At 35.4% G+C, this 21,454-nt stretch overlaps 1 protein-coding gene across 2 annotated transcripts in view; it reads right to left on the bottom strand.

Moving 5' to 3' along the window:
• Nucleotides 1-1,144: 1,144 nt before the first annotated feature.
• Nucleotides 1,145-21,454, bottom strand: part of LCA5 (lebercilin LCA5) — a 60,674-nt gene continuing 40,364 nt past the window's right edge. For both annotated transcript variants that reach the window (XM_004752802.3, XM_045066230.1), the window contains exons 4-8: nt 9,803-9,940; nt 8,770-8,866; nt 7,938-8,080; nt 5,301-5,433; nt 1,145-3,651 (exon numbers count right to left, since the gene is read on the bottom strand). In XM_004752802.3, coding sequence (XP_004752859.1) covers nt 2,789-3,651; nt 5,301-5,433; nt 7,938-8,080; nt 8,770-8,866; nt 9,803-9,940 — 1,374 coding nt within the window. In that variant the 3' untranslated portion in view covers nt 1,145-2,788. The remainder of the gene's footprint in view (nt 3,652-5,300; nt 5,434-7,937; nt 8,081-8,769; nt 8,867-9,802; nt 9,941-21,454) is intronic.

Here is a 21,454-nt window from a genome sequence, read left to right as displayed (position 1 = left end):
CTATTTTTCAATTATACTCTAAAATAACGTCAATCAGCTATGAGAACAGATAATGTTTACTGAACACTTATGTGCCAGGCACCCTGCCAAGCATTAAGTATTTCATTCATCTTTCATAACTACCTTAAAAGTATTAAACAAGAGCAGTAACAGCTGAGCAAACCCAAGGACAGTGAGGGAGCTGGTGGGAGGGCAGGGATGGAGCTATGTGTGGTCTGGCCTCCTGCACTCTGCATTCACTCTGAGGGCAAGCACAGGGCCTATCTTACTCTCCTGGCACCTCCTACATGCAGGGCACCCAGTTAATGAATGACTATATGCTCCTCACTAAAAAGAGAGCACTTTCAAATGATATAAAAGGTGACTTTAATCTGAAAGGGGCACTTGTCGTGTAGAAAGGAGAAAGCTTTAAAGGCAGATCTTTCCTTGATAATTTATAGTTCCCTTTTTTAATCCTAAAAACCCCACATTGTCACTGTAACACACATTTCCCTTCCCCTTTTCACCAGGCAGATCTGCATGCTGTATCCAACACCCAACCAGGGTTACCAGAAGGTGAGTATGTCTGATAGGAGATAGAGAGGAGGATCAGAAAAATAGAGAGTCAGCCATGAAGTAAGTTTATTTTATGATTCAATTTAATCCTCCTGACCCCCACCTTTTTATATTATGAGAATATATGCCATTAGGATAGCTATTAAGGGTGAAAGGATTAATTAAAACTATAATTATCTGATAAGACTAGCATACTGTCTAACCTGATTTAGGGCAAATTCGTCTACTTCAATTAAAAATACTGGGCAGGAAAAAAAAAAAAGAATAATAAAAATTAACTATGCAGGTCCTCTTTCTACCATTCTACCATGAATTTCCTAAATGACCTAAGGTATCACTCAAACAAAGAGCCAGAGTGTGTTTTTAGTTTTTATTAGTTAAGAGTTCTGAGTACAAATAACAAATTTAACTTGACATTTACAAAAGAAAAAAAAAAAAGATTTACTCTCTGAGGTTTTTTCATAAAGAAAAACCTGTTCTGTACATTTTAATATCAATTTTAGGTTGAATTTTAATATTTCTGTCTTATTTTATCTGGTGAAAGAGACTAGAAAACATTATGTAGGAAAAAACCAAGAGACGAATTAAATGACCTAAATATAAAGCTTTTACTAGAAGGCTTTTTAAAAGCCACTTAAAACAATCTAAAAATTAGAATACTTTTGGCAGAAAAGTTAGCAGCTATCAACAAAATTAACATTACATAATATTTTATCAAGAACTGCATTACAATATTGTGGTTTACATATATTAGAATGATTTGCAACATCCTAAAAGCTTATTTATATCAGACATAAAAATCTCTTTGCTAAAACAATTTTTTAATGTACTTTAGCACTTCGGGGAGATTCAGTTCCCAATAAATGACAGTAACACAATTTAGAAGATGACAGATAGCATATCTTTTCATTAGAGACCTATCCAGGTAAGTCTTGCCAAATTGTTATGAAATTATATTCAATAATAAGCATTCATAAGAACTCAAAAGAGTAACTTGGTCCCCTCATCAGTGTATACGCTTGGCATCAGAAACCATACTAATTTCTGGAGCAGGAGGCAGGAACTAACTTTATAGTAAGTGTCAACCTACATTTTTTTATGCTTTCCCTGAAACAGTTTCCACCACTCTTCATTTGAAGAGTGTTTCTTCTCAGTTGGTGGTATATTACCACTTCTTAAAGATCAATCATACCCAACATAATCCAAGGTCATCAACTCCTTTGTAGCTGAAGTAAGCTACAAACAACAGAAGACCAACGCATGCATTTCAACATAAAAATATCCACCCTACTCAGCAAGGCAGAAGCCCCATCTCTAAAACATTTGTAACCAAAGGTTGCTTTAAAATCAGTCCTATAAGTCCAATAGTATTACAATATCATTATCATTGGTTTTGATAGTAAGTTCAAACCTTAAAAATATATATTAAATTTTCCAAGTTGGATTACTCTGGAAACATAATTGTGTTGAAAAAAATCTTTTTATATTAGGATAAAATTTAATTTCCTGTATTTGGGTATGAAATCTCATACCTAGTCACTGAGATACAGAGTGTAAGAGGGGGAGGAAAAGAAGTACTGATTATTCTGTACCCAAGCTGCTAGGAGCCATGAAAGGGGAATTATCCATGCAAACAGACAAATGTCTTTTGAATTCAACCTGTGTTAGCACAGTTCTCTTAAGTGGGAAATCCCTATGTTGTTGTCACTGCTTCCACTTACGTGTAGCTCTACGTAAGGGACCCCTTTCCTGTCCACAGAGCACAGGGCTCCTAAGTAGCACCAGGGCTCCACCATCTGGGAGCTACGCTTCCCAACCCAGAGCCTCCCACTTTTAATTTCCATTCGACAAGACTATAATTAGCTCAGTAAGGACATGACCAAAAAAAAGTAAATAAATAAATAGGGGTTAAAAACAGGAAATAAATATGAACTCCAATGGAGTAAAACTTCCTATAGAGCTGATTAAGAGGTAAAACCTATTTGTAAATAAAAAAACCAAAACCAAGTAAGATATATCTCTCTTTTTGGTTCATTCAAGAGTCTCCTTCATTCTTTGCAGACTAGCTAGGTGGTGTGATATGATCTACTTCTTTTCATTTACACTGTATTTGTCGACTAAAAATCATTCCTTAATAAGGACTTTTTAATATTAAAAATTCTAAAGGTTTATAATAAATATTGTATTAAAATATTTTAATATTTACAACTGGAAAACTGTATACTGCAGTCAGTCATCTCAGGGCTACCTCTTCAATTTCATCTTCTACAGATTCCACTGCTTTTACTGCTGGTTTACTGTTTGCATGTTTTAATCGGTGTCTATTTGGATTAAAACTTCTTCCTTCACTGAGGAAAAAGTCGTCATCTTCCTCATGTTCTCTATCCCTGCTGCTCTTATCCCCTGAGAGAAAATTTAGAGGATCAAAGTCTCCTTTGCTGGCAGCCAGAGAATTCGGGTCACTGCTTTTAGAGGAGATGGTGCTGCTGCCACTGGCACCAAATAGCTGTTCCATCAGATTAGCTTTTTTCTCTCTTCTTGTAATTAAATCTACACTGTCTTTACCAAGTTTCTCTATACTGTTTCTTTGGACATCCAAAAGGCCACTCTTTTGGCTAAATGGATTTGACTTCCCTGATGTTTTTGCGAACGAAGGCACATAGCTGCCAAATGCAAGCTCACTTGGGGAGACTGGGCTTCTAGTATTTCCTGGATTCTGACCATCTCCTTTTGTAGTGAAAACGCTGATCTCTTGCAGATGATGCCCATTAAATACTCTCTCTGAGGATTCTGAGAACATGTATGTTTTGGGGCTTCTCTCTGGGGAATGCAGTTTTGATTCCGAATCAGGCAGCAATGGCAGAGGAGGACATTTTATATTCTGAGAATCTTGGAGTTCTCTGCTGATTTCGTTCAGTTTAGCAAGTAGCATTTCTCTCTTCAGCCTTTCTTCTTCCTCTTCCTCTAATTTATCTATATTTTGAATTTGACATATTTCCATTTGGTATCTTCCAGTTTCCAATGCGGGCTTTTCTTCTCTCTCTAACAAAGATATTTTGTCTTTTTGCTTTTTAACAAGTTCTTCTCCTTCCCACTCTGTAAAATCAAATTTTTAAAAATGGGATTTTACAGCAGTTAATATTTTTAAGTAGGAAAACTCAATTGTCATCTTTTACAAAACAGTCTAATTTAGTTATCAGTATAGTGAGAATGAACACCATAAATTTCATTGCTACACTTGATATTCTGGAATTCAGAAAGAATGTACTTAATGTGTATTGAATTTAAAATTCACATTTATGGAAGAAATTTTGTTCTTCAGTGTAGAGGTAAGGAAGAAGGTTCTCTATTTTTTATACTTAATATCGTGCTATACACTGAATGAAAGGTGATGGATAGATGGGAGTTTATTTTAAACTTAAATTGAACCTCTGCACGTCATACCCTAAAAAAGATACAATATCCCTTATTTGGTATTCTGACTAAAGATAAATTAAATTGAGTCTAATTAAGAGAACACTTCAGATAAACCTCAAATGAACATTCTATTTTTAAAAAATAGGTCTTTATTCATCAAAAATGTTGACCTCACAAAATATCTAGAGAAAACTAAAGAGACAGGAGAACTAAATGCAATTCATCATCATATTCTGGCGAGAAGAAAATGCTATAAAGGACAATATTATGTCAACTAATAAAACTGTACTATGGACAGCAGATTAGAGAAATGTATCAAAGTTAAATTTTCTGAAGTTAAAAATTATACTGGAATGATTTAAGAAAATGTCCTTATTTTGGAAAAATACACATGCAAGTATTTTAAGGTATGGGCATGAGAAATACCACTTACTCTGAGTAACTTTAGTAAATGGCATACATTCTCACTGATGTTTGAGGTCCTTAATTCATACAAACTCCAGGGGGAAAAAATAGAGATGAAAAGAAGGGGCCAGTCTTCTTAAACCCAACTGACCATAATACCTTTCTAGTCTATGTTTTAATACTATGAAAGCATCTCCCTTTGTGCCTTAGCCAATAGTAATATAAATAAATCTTCTATTTCAACTGTGTTAAGTACACACACACAAATATACATTCACTAATTTAAGCAACAATTAAGTCATAATTTAAAGGGAAGAAAAGGATTTCTCTGCAAGAAGCTTCTATAATGAAATATGTGCAGAGGATTAGAGTCAGGGATCCCTCTTGCCCATACCTTTAAGACTTTTTAATCCAGATGGAAATGAATTTATTCCTGAACTTCATTTTCAGTATCTGAAACTATGTGAGTTGGTTCACTAAACTTTCACACCAAAATGAAAGAATACCTACAGGAATATATTCAGGACCTCACAATTCACTGATTTTAATGTTTGGGCTACAGATTAGAGTCTCAAGGTCAAGCCAATGGACTGCATTGTCTTTCAGTTATCTCTTCATCAAGCTTTAGTTAACAAGCACACAAAAATTTCCTCTTTTATCTGAATTCTACTTCATCTGAATTTTCTGAACGTAACTTTTCCTTTTTCCCTAATTCCAAACAGCAACTTAACAGTTGCATTTTTCTTTCCTTAGTAACTTTATTCAAATGTTTGTGATTCCTAATAGACCATGTCCTACACTGTATCAACCTTTTTTTATTCTGTATAACCAATTTACTGTTCATCTGGAAAGTATCAGGGGATGCTAACCCTTTCTTTCCCAAAGGATGCTGACTCATTACTTGATTAAACAAATTTTCTTACCATTCTCCAGCTTTTCAACTTCCTGATTTACAACACGGAGTCCTTGATCTTTAACAAATTTTTCTTCTGTTTTCACAGATGGGGTTAGAATCCTTGCTTCTTCATGTTCCCCTCTCTCTTGCAGTTCCAGGTCCTATTACATATATTTTTTTTAAAAATGCAAGTTCACATGTCAAAAGGGGAAAAAGCTATTTAAATATCAGAGTCATCTCGTATTAAATATGACACCAAGTAAGTTGGAAATTAAAGCCAATTTTAATTTAATAAAGGAGTAAGTCACAAGTTACCACCCTTTGAAAGATGCTTTAGAAGCACACAAGATTATTTAAAAAAAATTTTTTAAAGTATAACATATATCAGAACCAGTATCATGGAATTAAAGCCAATAACCCACAAAAAATTCTGAAGAGACATGTTTCGGAAGTATCCTTGCTTTGTATGTTTCACAACAAAATCTGATTAATTCAGTTAACCAGGAAAGGTTATTAGCCAATTATGGAGGCCACGTTGGAAGGTCTGCTGAATTATAACACAGGCAGTAACAACTGCATTGAATCTTTCGAGTTTATACTTAAGACTGTGTCCAAAGCCTCCAGTAAATTTTATAATATTTAAATCAAATAAAAATTGGGGCGCCTGGGTGGCTCAGTGGGTTAAGCCGCTGCCTTCGGCTCAGGTCATGATCTCAGGTCCTGGGATCGAGTCCCACATCGGGCTCTCTGCTCAGCAGGGGGCCTGCTTCCTCCTCTCTGCCTGCCTCTCTGCCTACTTGTAATCTCTGTCTGCCAAATAAATAAATAAGATCTTTAAAAAAAAAAAAAAGATTTAAATCAAATAAAAATATAAACTTAAAATTACTTGTTTTTTATGGTCCCTTTCATGCGTGGGTATAATAAGGTAATTTAAAAGTAAAATACCTATTATTAGTAAGCAGAGTGTTGTCCCCTAGTATCAATTTTCCTCTTCTTCCTTTTAGTTAGGAATCCCTTGAGTTTTAGCAGGGTATAAGGCGGCTCAGCTGTAGACTACATCTGCTAGTCTCACTTGCAGTAAACAGGACCAAAGGGATTTGAGTGAAAGTATGTATGCAACTTCTGATCACATTTATAAAAATAAAACCTGCTTGCCCTCCACTTCCATGTTTCTCCTTCTCACAAAGGTGTTGAGCCAATTCCAACCATACAGAGGAAGACTACACTCTTTCAGATGAAAGAACAGTAAGAGGATGACTACCAAGGAACAAAGCTATCTACCTATAATGGACTACCCACTGACCTTCACTCTATTCGAAAAGAAAGAAAACTCATGTATTTCTTGAGCCACTGAATTCTGGATCTCTTTCCAATAGCAAATTAGCTTGCACTTGAACAATGCTCCCTTTTGCGAAGACCCTTCAGTGGCAGGATCAGTCTGAAGAGCTTTACAAACTTTGTGATTAGTTACTACCACAAGCTGATGGGTAAACCATCCCTGTTTTATAGATTAGGAAATTGAGGCTCCAGAAAGTCACACAACTAAAATGTTAACACTGCCTTTTTAATTAAATTCTGGTTCTAACTCCAAGGCTCTTTTGCTCTTTTCACTGTATAAGGTTGCTGCTCCTCATGCTGAATCTTACAAAGACTATTTTTTAATCCTTTTAAAGTTAAGAATGACTTTGCTATTGCACACTTTACCCTTTTCAAAGAGACAACATGATTTAGTTTCAATGATAGTGAAAATATAAGAAGAAAGACACTCAGCAGGTACAGCTACCCAGGAACTAAATCAGCCCATCCTTTCTGTTTTATACCACAAGAAAAAAATCTCAGGGCCACTGGGAAAACTCTAAGGCACAAAAACCCAGGAATATATGAAATATGCTGATCCCCAATATATTGTTTTCTTTGGAATTTAAAATATAGAACCCTCTTAGAAAAAAGAACATCTGGTGTTGTATTTATAAGTCCTTTTAAATGAAGGCCCAAAACACAGACTCCCCTGAATTTCACTCTAATTTGAATGATCTAAATAAAGTCAGAGTGCACTGCAATACTTTGATCAACATTCAGCTAATCTGTAAAATTCTCACATAATAGGAGGCCCAAAAATACATAAGACAAATCTTAAAAAAAATATTTGAAAACTAGTAAAATTTGCTATTATGTATAAAAACAAAGAGGGTTTTTAGAGACTATCTGGGTACATAAAAGGTAAGAAACCTCTATCTTTGGGGCACCTGGGTGGCTTCAGTCAGTTAAGCACCTGATTCTTGATTTTAGCACAGTCATGATCTCAAGATTGTGAGACCAAGCCCTTCTTCCAGCTCTGCACTGAGCATGGAGCCTGCATAAGATTCTCTCTCTCTCCCTCTCCCACCACTCTCTCTTTCTCTCTCTACAAAAAGGAAAGAAAAAGAAAGACTTCTATCTCCAACCCAGAAGGTATAACTAACCTTCTTGATGTATCTGGAAGATGCAATGAAAACTAAGAATCAACACAAAGGAATTTAATAAAATACTCTCTCTAGAAGGCTACTTGCATATTTACACAGATACAGTACTAGCATCATTGCTAACTTTTAAAATGTTCGATATTGTGTTTTTAGGAATAAATTCAAACCTAGAGTTTAGTAACCAATCATGTTGCTAAACTCACCAAAGTAAGACATTCAGGTTCTTCCCATTTGTTTTCATAACATATAACTGTTTGTGGTGTCACAGGAAATTCTTCCAGCTCGAAGTCCTCATTGGTTTGTACTCCTTTTGTACACTGGTCTGTAAAATCACTCTGGCATGCAGCTACCATGAAAAGTATGGAAGAATTTTTCTAATCATACTGAACAGTGCTAAGATATATGGAATTTAACTGGTATATGTTCACCATCTACATGAGATAATGCACGTTTTGCTTAGCTCTATGACTACTCACTATTACCATTTGTATTTCTAGGATTTACTGGCAATTATATAATTTGAGGACAATTTAGACAGGTAAACCCTATTAAGCTTTTACAAAGTTTGATTTTAACTTTCTGCAATTTATAAGATGAAAATTTATACTTTTGTTTAACAAAAGTAAAGACATGCATAATAATGCCAAAGTATTTATGGGTGAAATGAAATGACAGCTGGGATTAACTTTAAAATACTCTTTAAAAAAAATATTCTAGAAGTAGAAAAAAATAGATGCAATAAGATTAGTAAAATATGTAACTGTTAAAGCTAAGTGATGCATAAATAAAGGTTCATTAAAATATAATCAAGCACCAGTCTGGAGTCTTCTTACTTATCTTCAAAGTTTCAAAAATAAATTATAAAAAAAAATTTAAACCTTAGGAAAAACTGAGAAAGAGGATTTCTGAAAATTAACTATAAGGAAATTTAAATTTACTTCAATGAAGTTCTTTCCCCTTCCTTCTACTTTAGAATTATTTGATTTTATTATTAGTGACAGCTACAATGTTTATCAATAATAGTAACTATTATACCATTTTTTCGTGACCTAAGTTCTTTTTCTTTCTTTGGAGAAGACTTTGGCAGACGATTAGAATATATGTTTTTTATATCCAGTTCTCTCTCCTTTTCCTGAAAAACAAACAAACAAAAAACAATACAATTAAGGATGTAGAGTAGCATTTTACAATAAAACAAAAATTCTCACCTTGTCAACTGGTATTTTCCTTACCAAATTAGAATATATATATACCAGCTCAGTTTCCCTTCTTAACTACTGAACTACAGAAAGGAATATCTCTAGGACATCTAGGTTAGAGCAATGATTCTCCCTAAAAAGTGTAATATGTACTGACAGTCAAGAAAATTAGAGTAAATAAGGCAAAATTCATTTTCTACCCATTCCTACCTAATAGAGCTAGCTGCGTCTTCAACTGTCTTCTAACTTGGCAACAGAGGCCAAAATAATTTCATTAGTATCTTTCAAACATGGCTTTTGAGTTACTGACACATTAAAAATTAGACTTTTTAAAAACAGTGTTCTTTATCATTTTGAGGCAATGATTCTTTCTGAGAATTTGATTAACAAAATGAAAATCCTATGTAAGATAATGCATGAGCATTTAATTTTGCACAAAATTTCCCCATCAACGACCTCTGAATAGAATTAAGAACACTTTCAACAAAATTAAATAATGTGAATGCTTCCTCTCAACACTGACAATGAAGGGCATTATTTGAAACAACTTTTAAAATAATCCTAGGGTTATCTGAGGAAGAACACTGGATTATTCAAACACACAACAGAGAAAAACACTAGTTCCCATAATTCCTTCCAAAATTCCATAACTTATTTCAGTTATATCAATTCTACTAGGATTTAATATTTCACTTTTGGCATTTGTCATAGTGATTATATTACCAAAACTTTTCTTTAAAAGTACCAAAAAAGAATAGAATTTTGTAAATTACATTGTTCCAAATTATAAATATGAATAAATGTTTTAAGATGCTGAGTGTTCGATATAGTTCACATATCTATTATCCATTAAATAAATAAATACATACTTTTAATTTGTGATACAGTTGTTGCAGCTCCTTCTGAAGGACTTTATTTTCATCATGAGCCTCATATGCCCTTTTCCTTTCAGCAAGCAACTGTCGTTGGAAACTGTTAGTACTCAGCTCAAGGTTTTTGGATAGTTCCTACGATGTGTATAGAAACATATAAAAATAATACTTGAAAATAACTGAAGAGTAAAACACTGCACTTAGCATTGAAATAATGTTTTTAGTAGTACAAGACCTACAAATCAGGCTGAGCTTTGTGTTCATGAACATAAACTGGAAAACAGATTTACCAACAATTTAGTAAGGCACTTAGCCTATTATTCCTTATTTTGCGTTTCAAAATGATTTGTAAATTCTTAAGCATTTGCCTGAAGCATATATGAACAGTTACTTAAGTTGGTTGCAAATTCAGCCAAAGGATGTGATGAGAAACACTGGCTTCTGGGAGTCATAATTCAGGCAAATATAATACCAAGACAGCTGCATAAAACTACATAGCACTATCCAAGGTGCAGAGATTACTTTGTAAAACATTTCTAGATGAAAATAACAGTCATGTCCACAGTATTCAAATGTTTTTCATAAAGTTTGTGAAAAAATTTAGGTTAAAATGTTTTCTTTCAGGTGCATCAACATCATGGTAGCATGAGTCATTCTTTTTTCCCTACCTTTCAATTTACAACTAATCAGAGCCACAAAACATCTATAACTAAACAAAAGCACTTCTGCACAGCACACCAGGACACCTGAGAGAACCAACCATCTCTGCACCTGAAAGTGGATGGACTGGACCTCAGCAGAGGCTGTGGAGCCAGGGGTAGTATAGGTGGCAGAGGTAGTGGCAGGCCCATCCGACCTTTCTGGCAGAAGAGGTGGAGGGTAAAGATGTTAAGCGGGGACCTGCCCGGCCACATGTGCGGCACTTGGAGGGCCTCACTCTCTCTGAGGAGAGACCACAATGACTAAGGGGAGGAAAAGGAAAGAGAAGGAGGTAAAGAGAACTGAAGGAATACCATTTCCCACTGTATGCCCAGGAGTCTGACAAGAGATCATCGATGAATCTCTAGGAAATATCCCCCAGCTCAAGGATTCCCAAGTGGGTAATGGGCACAGCCAAAGCATTAAGTGGTAAGCACACACCTCCCTCCACTCTGTCACCACACTTTTTCTATCCAGCCCAAGAGCTTTTTTTTAATTGTATAATTTTTTTTCTCATATGCATTTCATTTAAAACCCCCTGATTGTCTCAGGACTGTTAGGTATGTAGACCCTTCTGACCCGAGGGATGTCTTAAGGTCTTTAAATAGCTCAAACAACAATTGGAAACCTGAGCACTAACTAGATATTTGAAAATACTAAAAAGTTGTTATTTATTAGATGTTATTCTTGGTATCAGTTAATGGCATTTTGTTTTTAAAGTCTTTCTATTTTAGAGAGATAAAATTGAAATATTTATGAATAATACAATAGGATATTCAAGATCTACTTTGAAATAATACAGAGAGGTGAAGGAGAGTATATATGAAAAAATATTTTCTATAAGGTGGCATTTTTTTAAGTTTTAATTTTTTACTATAGTTGACACATAATGTTATATTAGTTTCCAGTATACAACATCGCAATTCCACAATTCCATACCTTACGCTGTGCTCACCACAACTATAACTAACATCTCACCATACAACGCTATTACAATACCATTGACTATATTCCCTGTGCTGTGCCTTTTATTCCTGTGACTTATCCATTCCATAACTGGAAGCCTGTATCTCTTATTCCACTCTCACCACCACTCTCCCCTCTGGCAACCATCAGTCTGATCTGTCTTTATGGATCTTTTCTGCCCTCCCTAGGCCCCATCACCTATTTAACCCATCCCCCCACCCCCAAACCAGCCCCCTCAGCAACCCTCAATTTGTTTTCTATAGTTAAGAGTCTGTTTTACGGTTTGCCCCCTCTTTTTTTTCATGTTCATTTGTAAATGGAACGGTTTTCTTAATTTCACTTTCTGCTACTTTGCTATTACTGTAGAGAAACAAACTAACTTCTGCTATTAATTTTGTATTCTGCAACTTTACTGAATTCATTTAATACCTCTAATAATTTCTGGTGGAGTCTTTAGTGTTTCCTACATATGATAACATGTTATCTGCAAACAGTGACAAACTTAACTTTTTGCTTACCAATTTGGATGACATTTATTTCCTGTCCGATTGTTATGCCTAGGTCTTCAAGTACTATGTTATATAAAAGTGGTAAGAATAAGACATCCTTGTCTTGTTACTAATCTTAAAGCTCTTTCCCCCTCCCTGAGTATGATTAGAGTTAGCTCTAAGTTTGTCACATATGGCCTTTATTATGGTGAGTTATGTTCCCTCTACACCTACTTTGCTGAGAGGTTTTATCATGAATGGATGTTGAATTTTGTCAAAAGCTTTTTCTCAGCTATTGAGCAGATTGTATGATTTTTATCTATCACTTTATTTATGCTGTGTATCATGTTGACAGATTTTTTTTCAAGATTTTATTTATTTATTTGACAGAGATCACAAGTAGGCAGAGAGGCAGGCAGAGAGAGAGGAGGAAGCAGACTCCCTGCTGAGCAAAGAGCCCCATGTGGGGCTCGATCCCAGGACCCTGGGATCATGACCTGAGTCGAAGGCAGAGGCTTTAACCCAATGAGCCACCCAGGTACCCCCAGTTAATACTGGACCACCCTGATATCCTGGAATAAATTACTCACCTTGATTATGGTGAGTAATTTTTTAAAATATATTGAATAAAGTTAGCTGATTTTTTTTTTTTAGAATTTTTTTGTGTCTATGTTCGTTAGGGATTTTACTGGCCTATGGGTTTTTTAGTAGTGCCTTTGTCTGGTTTTGGTATCAAGGTAATGTGACCTTGTAGAATGTATCTGAAGCTTTCCTTCCTCTTCTGTTTTTTGGAAGTTTGAGGAATATAGGTATTAACCCTTTAAATGTCTGGTAGAATTCACCTGTGAATTCATCTGGCCATGGACTTTTGTTTGTTCAGAGTTTTTATATTACTGATTCAATTTTGTTACTAGTAGTCTGTTCAAATTTTCTATTTCTTCCTGATTCAGTTTTAGAAGATTGTACGTTTCTAGGAATGTATCCAGTTCGTCTAGGTTGTCCAATTTGTGGGCATATAATATTTCATAGTAGCCTCTCATAATATTTTGTATCTCTGTGGTATCATTTGTTACTTCTCTGTCATTTCTGAATTTATTTACTTAAGTCCTTTCTTTCTTGGGAGAGAAAGCTTCCAAATACATCAATGAATCCTCAATAATCCCCAATAAAATATTAGCAAACCTAACAATATATTAAAAGGACGATTCACCACAAACAAGTGAAGTTTATTCCAGTAATGCAAAGGTGGTGCAATATTTGCAAATCAACCAATGTGATACACCACATCAGCAAAACCAAGGATAAAAATAAAATGATCATCTCAATACATAGAAAAAACATTTGACAAAATTCAAAATCCATTTATGATTAAAAAACAAAAAACCCAACCTCTACAAAATGAGTTAAGAGGGAACATACCTCAACATAATAAAGACCATATAAACCCAAAGCTAACATCATTCTGAATGGTGAAAAAACTGAGAGCTTTTCCTCTAAGAACAGGAACAACGCAAGGAGTCCACTCTCACCACCTTTATTCAACATAGCACTAGAAGTCCTAGCCACAGGAATCAAACAACGAAATAAAGGCATCTGGATTGGTAAGAAAAATGTGGTAATCAAAATAGTATGTACCAGTACAAAAGTAGACACATAAATCAATGGAACAGGATAGAGCAGAGAAATAAACCCACACTTACTTGGCCAATTAACCTACAATAAAGGAGTCCAGAGTGTAGAATGGGGAAAAGACAGTCTGTCAAAAAATAGTGCTGGGAAAACTGGACCATTTTCTTATACCACACACAAAAATAAAGTCATAATGGATTAAAGATCTAAATATGAGACTTGAAACCATACAACTCCTATAAGATAACATAGGTAGTAATCTCACATTGGTTGTTCCAACATTTTTCTAGATGTTTCTCAAAGGAAACAAAAGCAAAAATGAACTATTGTGACTATACCAAAATAAAAAATTCTTACACAGAGAAGGAAAGCAACAAAATGAAAGGGTTACCTAATAAATGGGAGATGATATTTACAAGTAATGTATCTGGTAAGGGGTTAACATCCAAAGCATATAAAGATATAAAATCCAACACCACAAAAACAATCTGATTAAAATATACAGAGAACCCGAACATTTTTCCAGAAAATAAACAGATGGTCAACAGACCCACGAAAAGATCCTCAACATCCTTTATCTTAAGGGAAATGCAAACCAAAACCACAATAACATATCATCTTACACCTGTCAGAATGGCTAGCATAAAAAAATCAAGAAATTGGGGCACCTGGGTGGCTCAGTGGGTTAAAGCCTCTGCCTTTAGCTCGGGTTGTGATCTCGGGGTTCTGGGATCAAGCCCCGCGTTGGGCTCTCTGCTTAGCGGGGAGCCTGCTTCCCTTCCTCTCTCTCTGCCTGCCTCTCTGCCTACTTGTGATCTCTGTCTGTCAAATAAATAAGTAAAATCTTTAAAAAAAAAAAATCAAGAAATAACAAGTGTTGGCATGGATGTATACTCATACACTACACTGCTGATGGAAATGTAAATTGGTACAATCACTGTATTAAACAGTATGCAGGTTCCTCAAAAATTTAAAAACAAAAATACCATTTGATTCAGTAATTCCACAACTTATCCAAAGAAAATGAAAACACTAATTTGATAAAGTCATTCTTTGAGAATTTTTATAATCTTGATACCAAAACTGGATAAGGACAGCCTGAAAAATAAATCATAAGCCATTCCTTTTTTTTTTAAGATTTTATTTATTTATTTAACAGACAGAGATCACTTGTGGGCAGAGAGGCAGGCAGAGAGAGGAGGAAGCAGGCTCCCTGCTGAGCAGAGAGCCCAATGCAGGATGCGGGGCTCAATCCCAGGACCCTGAGATCATGACCTGAGCTGAAGGCAGAGGCTTTAACCCATTGAGCCACCCAGGCGCCCCAAGCCATTCCTATATGTGAATGTTGTAAAAATCCCAAATATTAGCCAAAGAAATAGAGCACTGTATAAAAAATATATCACAACTATACCAAGAAAGCAAAGGATAAGAGTAGTTTAATAATAATGTAAAAGTGTAATTTTCTGTGTTAAATGAGAAAAAAAAAATCATTTTACTAGAAGAAAAGCATCTGAATATTTAATAAAATTCAATTATTATTCAATTAAAATGAAATTCCTAAAAGCTAATAATAGAAAGCAAGTTTCTTCACATATAATATACATAATATGTACACACAGAAAACATACAGGGCATATACCAAAATGCTAAAATTGGTGATATCTCAGTGTAAGAATTTTTTTTGTTATTTTCCTCATTTTTTTGTAATGCACATGTGCTACTTATTTAAAAATAAGACAATTTCTAAAAATATGACTCAATGAAAATAAAATAGGAAGGAGATATATCTATCAACTTCAGAAAAAAAATTACTTCTGAGGAGAGAAAAGCAGAGAAGGAGATATTTTGGAAAAAAAGTGTACAAGGAAGCCTTAAAGTAACATCTGAAGTACGTGATCTATAGAAAAAGTAGCAAAATAGTAAGTAGATTAATGACTTTTAAATATTCCCTTTTCTGTATGTTCAATATATTTCATAAGAAAAAAAATTAAAAGTGCTTTTAGAAATTAAAGATACAAATAAAATATTTAAAAAAAAAGAAATTAAAGATACAGAACTGAAAAAATATAAATAGTGGTTATCTTTTGCTGGAAGGACTACCGGTATTTCTTTCCCTACTTTACTGTCAATTTCAAAATGTCTTTAAACAAAAATTTAAATACTTAACTGATATTTCACCAAAAGGAAGTATCACAGAACTGTAACTCTAAAAGAAATAAAGGTTTATATAATTTAGCAACTTTTGCGAGCAAACCCAAATGATAACTAATATTACCTCCACTTACTGCTTATTAATTAATAAAGCAATATACATTTACATAACAATATTGCATTTGTTTAGAAAAATCTATAAATGTCAGCTGATTTCATCTCTGCTGAGTTATTATAACTCAATCCTTGAGATTTAGACACTTGGGTATAACAAGATCCATAGCCCAACTTATAGTCATAGTTTTTTGGTTTTTTTTTTTTACAACAGTGCTAGCAGGTGATCATTTAGCCTCTGTACAAATAGTTCTGGTGGCAGAAAGTTCAGTAATTCAAAGGGTTTCATTTCACTATCATTAGACAATTCCTATTATTTCAAAGGTCTTCCTTATGAATAAGCAGAAACCTGCTCCCAGAAATATCTGTTATCTTTGTACTGCCTTCAGGAACATCCAAGAGCATATCTATTTCTCCTTTTCCAACAAAACAGCTTTTATTTTTTTCAAAGATTTTATTTATTTATTTGACAGACAGAGATCACAAGTAGGCAGAGAGGCAGGCAGAGAGAAAGGGGGAAGCAAGCTCCGTGCCGAGCAGAGGGTCCGACGCAGGGCTCGATCCCAGGACCCTGGGATCATGACCTGAGCTGAAGGCAGAGGCTTAACCCACTGAGCCACCCAGGTGCCCCCAAACAGTTCTTTAAATACTGAAATATATTACATTTTCCCTTAATTTGAATCTTATTCATGGCTCCATGGTTCTTCCACTGTTTCTTATATTCCTATTTTTTCACCCCCTGGTTCTGTGCTTGATCTCTACATGTCAGTTTGTTACGTAAAATATGGTGCCTGTTTTCAGATGCGATCTGGCTGGTAAAATTAGTTGTTATTAATGCCTAGGGCCTGGGCAGCAGCATAACTGGTTAACTGTTTTTTTCCTTCTGTTAACTTTTTAAGCAGCTATATGACTGTAAGTTCAACAACTAAAACGCTATGCTTTTTTTAAAATCTTGAATTACTGTCAAATCAGGTATCCCTGTGTGGTACCCATAAAATAGATAGGAAAAAACTGAGGACTCAACAGTTAACCAGATTAAATTTTATCTTGCTTGTTTTGGGCCAGATTTTGAGCCCGGGGAGATCTTAATCTTGTTAAGATGAAATTTGCTGCCCCTCCTATTTCTAAACCTGTCATGAATGCCACTTTCTTTCACTGATCCATCTATCCACTCATTCCTTTAAAAAAAACATTAATTCTAGCCAGATAGTCAAATGTTACAAATACAAAATGAAACAATACTTGTTCTAAAAGGAGCCCAGTCAAATTCACTGATAAATATGCTGACAAAGGGCCAGGGCCAAAGCACCCACCTAGAAATGTTCTCTCAAAACTGATAGCTAGGTATTTGAACGCTCTGGGTTCAGTTGCTGATCTAATTGTAAAGCTTTCTAATATTTTCAACCAGTCATTTCTCCATTAAAACACAAACAAGGGGGGCGCCTGGGTGGCTCAATGGGTTAAAGCCTCTGCCTTCGGCTCGGGTTGTGATCTCGGGGACCTGGGATCAAGCCCCGCATCGGGCTCTCTGCTCAGTGGGGAGCCTGCTTCCTTCTCTCTCTCTCTCTGTCTACTTGAGATCTCTATCAAATAAATAAATAAAATCTTTAAAAAAAAAACAAACACAAACAAGGGGGCGCCTGGGTGGCTTAAAGTCTCTGCCTTTGGCTCAGGTCATGATCCCAGCGTCCTGGGATCGAGCCCCACGTTGGGTTCTCTGCTCCATGGGCAGCCTGCTTCCTCCTCTCTCTCTCTGCCTGCCTCTCCACCCACTTGTGATCTCTGTCAAATAAATAAATAAAATCTAAACACACACACACACACACACACACACACAAACAAGAAAGATTTCCCATATCTACTATATATATATAGTATATATATACTAGCATATACTTTAACTGCACTTTGTACAGAGAAAAATTAATAGGTATAGTATACTTTGTTGTACTTATAATCTTATGAGGAAAAGAGTAAGCATAGTTCTGAGAAATATGTCCCAAAACATTCAAAAATTTGGTAGAGATTGGCATTAAGTTTACTGATTAATAGTATCTAATATTTACCTTTGCCTACTTTTGAAAACTGGTACTTCCTTTTTCTCACTTTTCTTATCCGGCCCTAGTTTTCCCAACTCCCCAGTGTACACTGACAAAGCCTGTGAAATCACATTCATAAGTCCTCTAGGGGATAATTCATTAGAATGTGGAGCCTGAGCTCATTTAAATAAGTTATCTATCTCTTATTATTTCTTCATCTGCTTTGAGCAGGACAAGATAAGAACAAGCTTGGAATCTAATAGTTATACTTTCTCTGTGCATTAGAAACAGTGGGCTTTGGTCTTATTACTCTAATGAAAACTCTGCTGTTTTGTTTTAAAGTGTTTACAACAAGCCTTTGCTCACTCTCAAGTTTTTGTCTTCAAACATGTAACTAGATTTTACCCCACAGTATTTAGCACAGCTAGTACCAAAAATAAAACACATTTCAGAAGTGATTCCTGCTCAATAAACTGCATATAAAGAATCAGCATGATATGACAGATTTTGAAAAAAAAACAAAAAAAACAAAAACCATTTCTTTCTTCTCCATTGTGGGCATCATCTTATCCATCTTATCAGAAGATACTGATAAAATAGCCAAAGTTAATTTTAATATTTTAATGCATGCCACCATAAAACTATGAAAAAACTCAAATATATTATTACAAGAAAGAATATCATACTACTCAGTTTTAGAAATGTGATAAAATTACAAGGATTTTACTAAATGGTAATAGAAAAAAAAGAGCAACAGAATGAGAGACAGCAGACTGCAGTTCTAGTTCCAGACATGTGGTTCTAGTGTCCTGTGTGATTCTATGTGGCCTGAGAGAAGAAAGATAACATCTTTCTGTCCTAGCCTCCTGAACTGTTAAATGCTTAAGTTGAACTGGAAAGTTTCCCAAGAAGTTTCAGGGCTGCATCAGATTGCTGGGCAACTGAGTTTCTGCACCTAACTCACCAGTCACCACACGCATAGTTCAGCCTTTATCTGGCTGCCTGTGAACAAATGCTAAAATTTGAAAAAACCAATGGATCAAATTGGTAGTTTTTAAATATTTTTGTAAAACAATAAAATCCTTGAAGTACATTGAGCTCTTGTGAAAACCAATGCAAAAGCAATATTTATGGTCCTTTCGAAGTCTCAAATACTTCTATTCTGTGATGTATTTACTTTTAAATAATGTAATTTGAGTGCACTTTATTTTTCAGTTATATAACAGGTGCCTAAAAAGTATCAGGCACTGAACTAGAACCATCCTGAACTTTTCTCTAACACTGTTTATCACACCACCTGCAAGCATTTACAGACTGAAAACTCGAGTTCAGATAATCTAAGTGGTATTGAAAATCACAAAGCTAGCCCAGAAATTGAACCTAGGCTGAGTATCTGTATGCATATATACAATTCCATTTCATTAGGAACTCAACACCTTGGGAAGTAGTATTAGTTGACAGCATAATTAAATAGAAACTAAGTAATTTTTTAATTTGGTCTTAAACTGTGAGCCAATAATTTTTGACAAGTTAGCAAAAGTCATCACTGCTTCCATATTAAAGATGCGTTCATGAAAATGCATGTATTTTTTTATTTTTTTTTAAAGATTTTATTTATTCATTTATTTATTTTAATTTACTTGTCAGAGAGAGCGAGAGCAAACACAGGCAGAGCGGCAGGCAGTGGCAGAGAGAGAAGCAGACTCCCCGCTAAGCAAGGAGCCTGATGCAGAACTCGGTCCCAGAACCCTGGGATCATAACCTGAGCCGAAGGCAGCAGCTTAACCGACTAAGCCACCCAGCCATTCCAAAAATGCATGTATTTTAAAGTCTTCTTGAGTGATATTAATCACAAGGAAAGTAAATTTAATCAGTTTTTCTTGTAGTAATAAAGTTAAATTCTTTTAGTTTAAGGAATAATATCTTTAAGATAAAAGAATTTTAAAACATTTTATATTATAATATTTAACATTATAATATTTAAAATAAAAGAATTTAACTTTATTACTGTTAAGAAAAACTAGAATTCAGTAGCATTCTTTACATCCCTTACATACCCAAATAACCAAAAATGATCTGAAAATGCTTTATTGATTTCCACTTCCAGGAATTTTCCATTAGTATATTTACATATGCATGCAAAGACTTAACTTCACTGCCATAATGTATATTTATTCTACACCAAAACAAGTTCCTAATATATGTGTTAATAAGGGAAGAGATTCAACATATTATCATATATCTACACAATGGAATAGTAAATCACCTTCAAAAAGAATAAGGCAGACTTTGGAAAACAGTGTGGAAATTCCTCAAAAAATTAAAAATAGAGCTACCCTATGACCCTGCAATTGCACTACTGGGTATTTACCCCAAAGATACAGATGTAGTCAAAAGAAGGGCCATCTGTACCCCAATGTTCATAGCAGTAATGGCCACAGTTACCACCAAACTGTGGAAGAACCAAGATGCCCTTCAACAGACGAATGGATAAAAAAGATATGGTCCATATATACAATGGAGTATTATGCCTCCATCAGAAAGGACAAATACCCAACTTTTATATCAGCATGGACAGGACTGGAAGAGATGATGCTGAGTGAAATAAGTCAAGCAGAGAGAGTGAAATATAACATGGTTTCACTTACTTGTGGAGCATAAGGAATAATACGGAGGACATTGGGAGGTGGAGAGGAGAAGTGAGATGGGGGAAATTGGAGGGGGAGACAAACCATGAGAGACTGAGGACTCTAAGAAACAAACAGAGTTCTGGAGGGGATGAAAGTGGGGGAATGGGTAAGCCTGGTGGTGGGTATTATGGAGGGCATGTATTGTATGGAGCACTGGTATGGTGCATAAACAATGAATTTTGGAACACTGAAAAGAAATAAAATAAAATGGGGGGGGGAGAATAAGGCAGGAGAAAGTGATGTTACCAAAATAATGACATACATCATTCCTCACATCACTCCCTCTTATAAAAACAACTAACAACTACTCAAGGACAAGACACCATTAAGACAATTCTAGAACAGGAGTGAGGCTGAAGCAACCCCTGTACCAGAGACCAAGACAGATTGCATTAGAAGGATGAGAGAAACAGCTACACTTTGATACCACTGCCCTTCCCCTATGCCTCTAGTTCCTCCAGTGGGAAAATAGAGCCCAGAGGGAGAGCCCTACAGAATTGTGGGCTGCTTTGTGGGAGCCCTTACTCTGGTTTTACTTCACAAGGACCACAGGAAACTACAGGACTCAAGTACTGGGACTCTAACTGTGAAAGAAATGGAGAAAGACTTCTAACAACCAGCACTAAGATCTTGGCAGACCAAATTCCTATCTGCACAGCCCGAGTAGTAACCCCAAGCAGCTTGATCTGTACTTGATCTGTAGATCAAGTCTAGGGTGGAATCTGACTAGGAAACTCAGTGGGGTGCAAGTCTGCCCACTTTGGATCCCCAAATGAAGAATTTTGCCAGCCCTGGGGTTTGGTCTTCCCAAGACCAGCAGAGCTGGTCACAGTCCTACCCTATTGCATATTGTGGCTCCCAGCCTCTTGAGAC

This window comes from Mustela putorius, unplaced genomic scaffold (genome assembly GCF_011764305.1).
Source record: "Mustela putorius furo isolate JIRA1106 unplaced genomic scaffold, ASM1176430v1.1 tig00003863_pilon_pilon_pilon, whole genome shotgun sequence".
In the NCBI taxonomy this organism is placed as follows: domain Eukaryota; kingdom Metazoa; phylum Chordata; class Mammalia; order Carnivora; family Mustelidae; genus Mustela; species Mustela putorius.
This window is presented reverse-complemented; position numbering and strand designations above follow the sequence as displayed.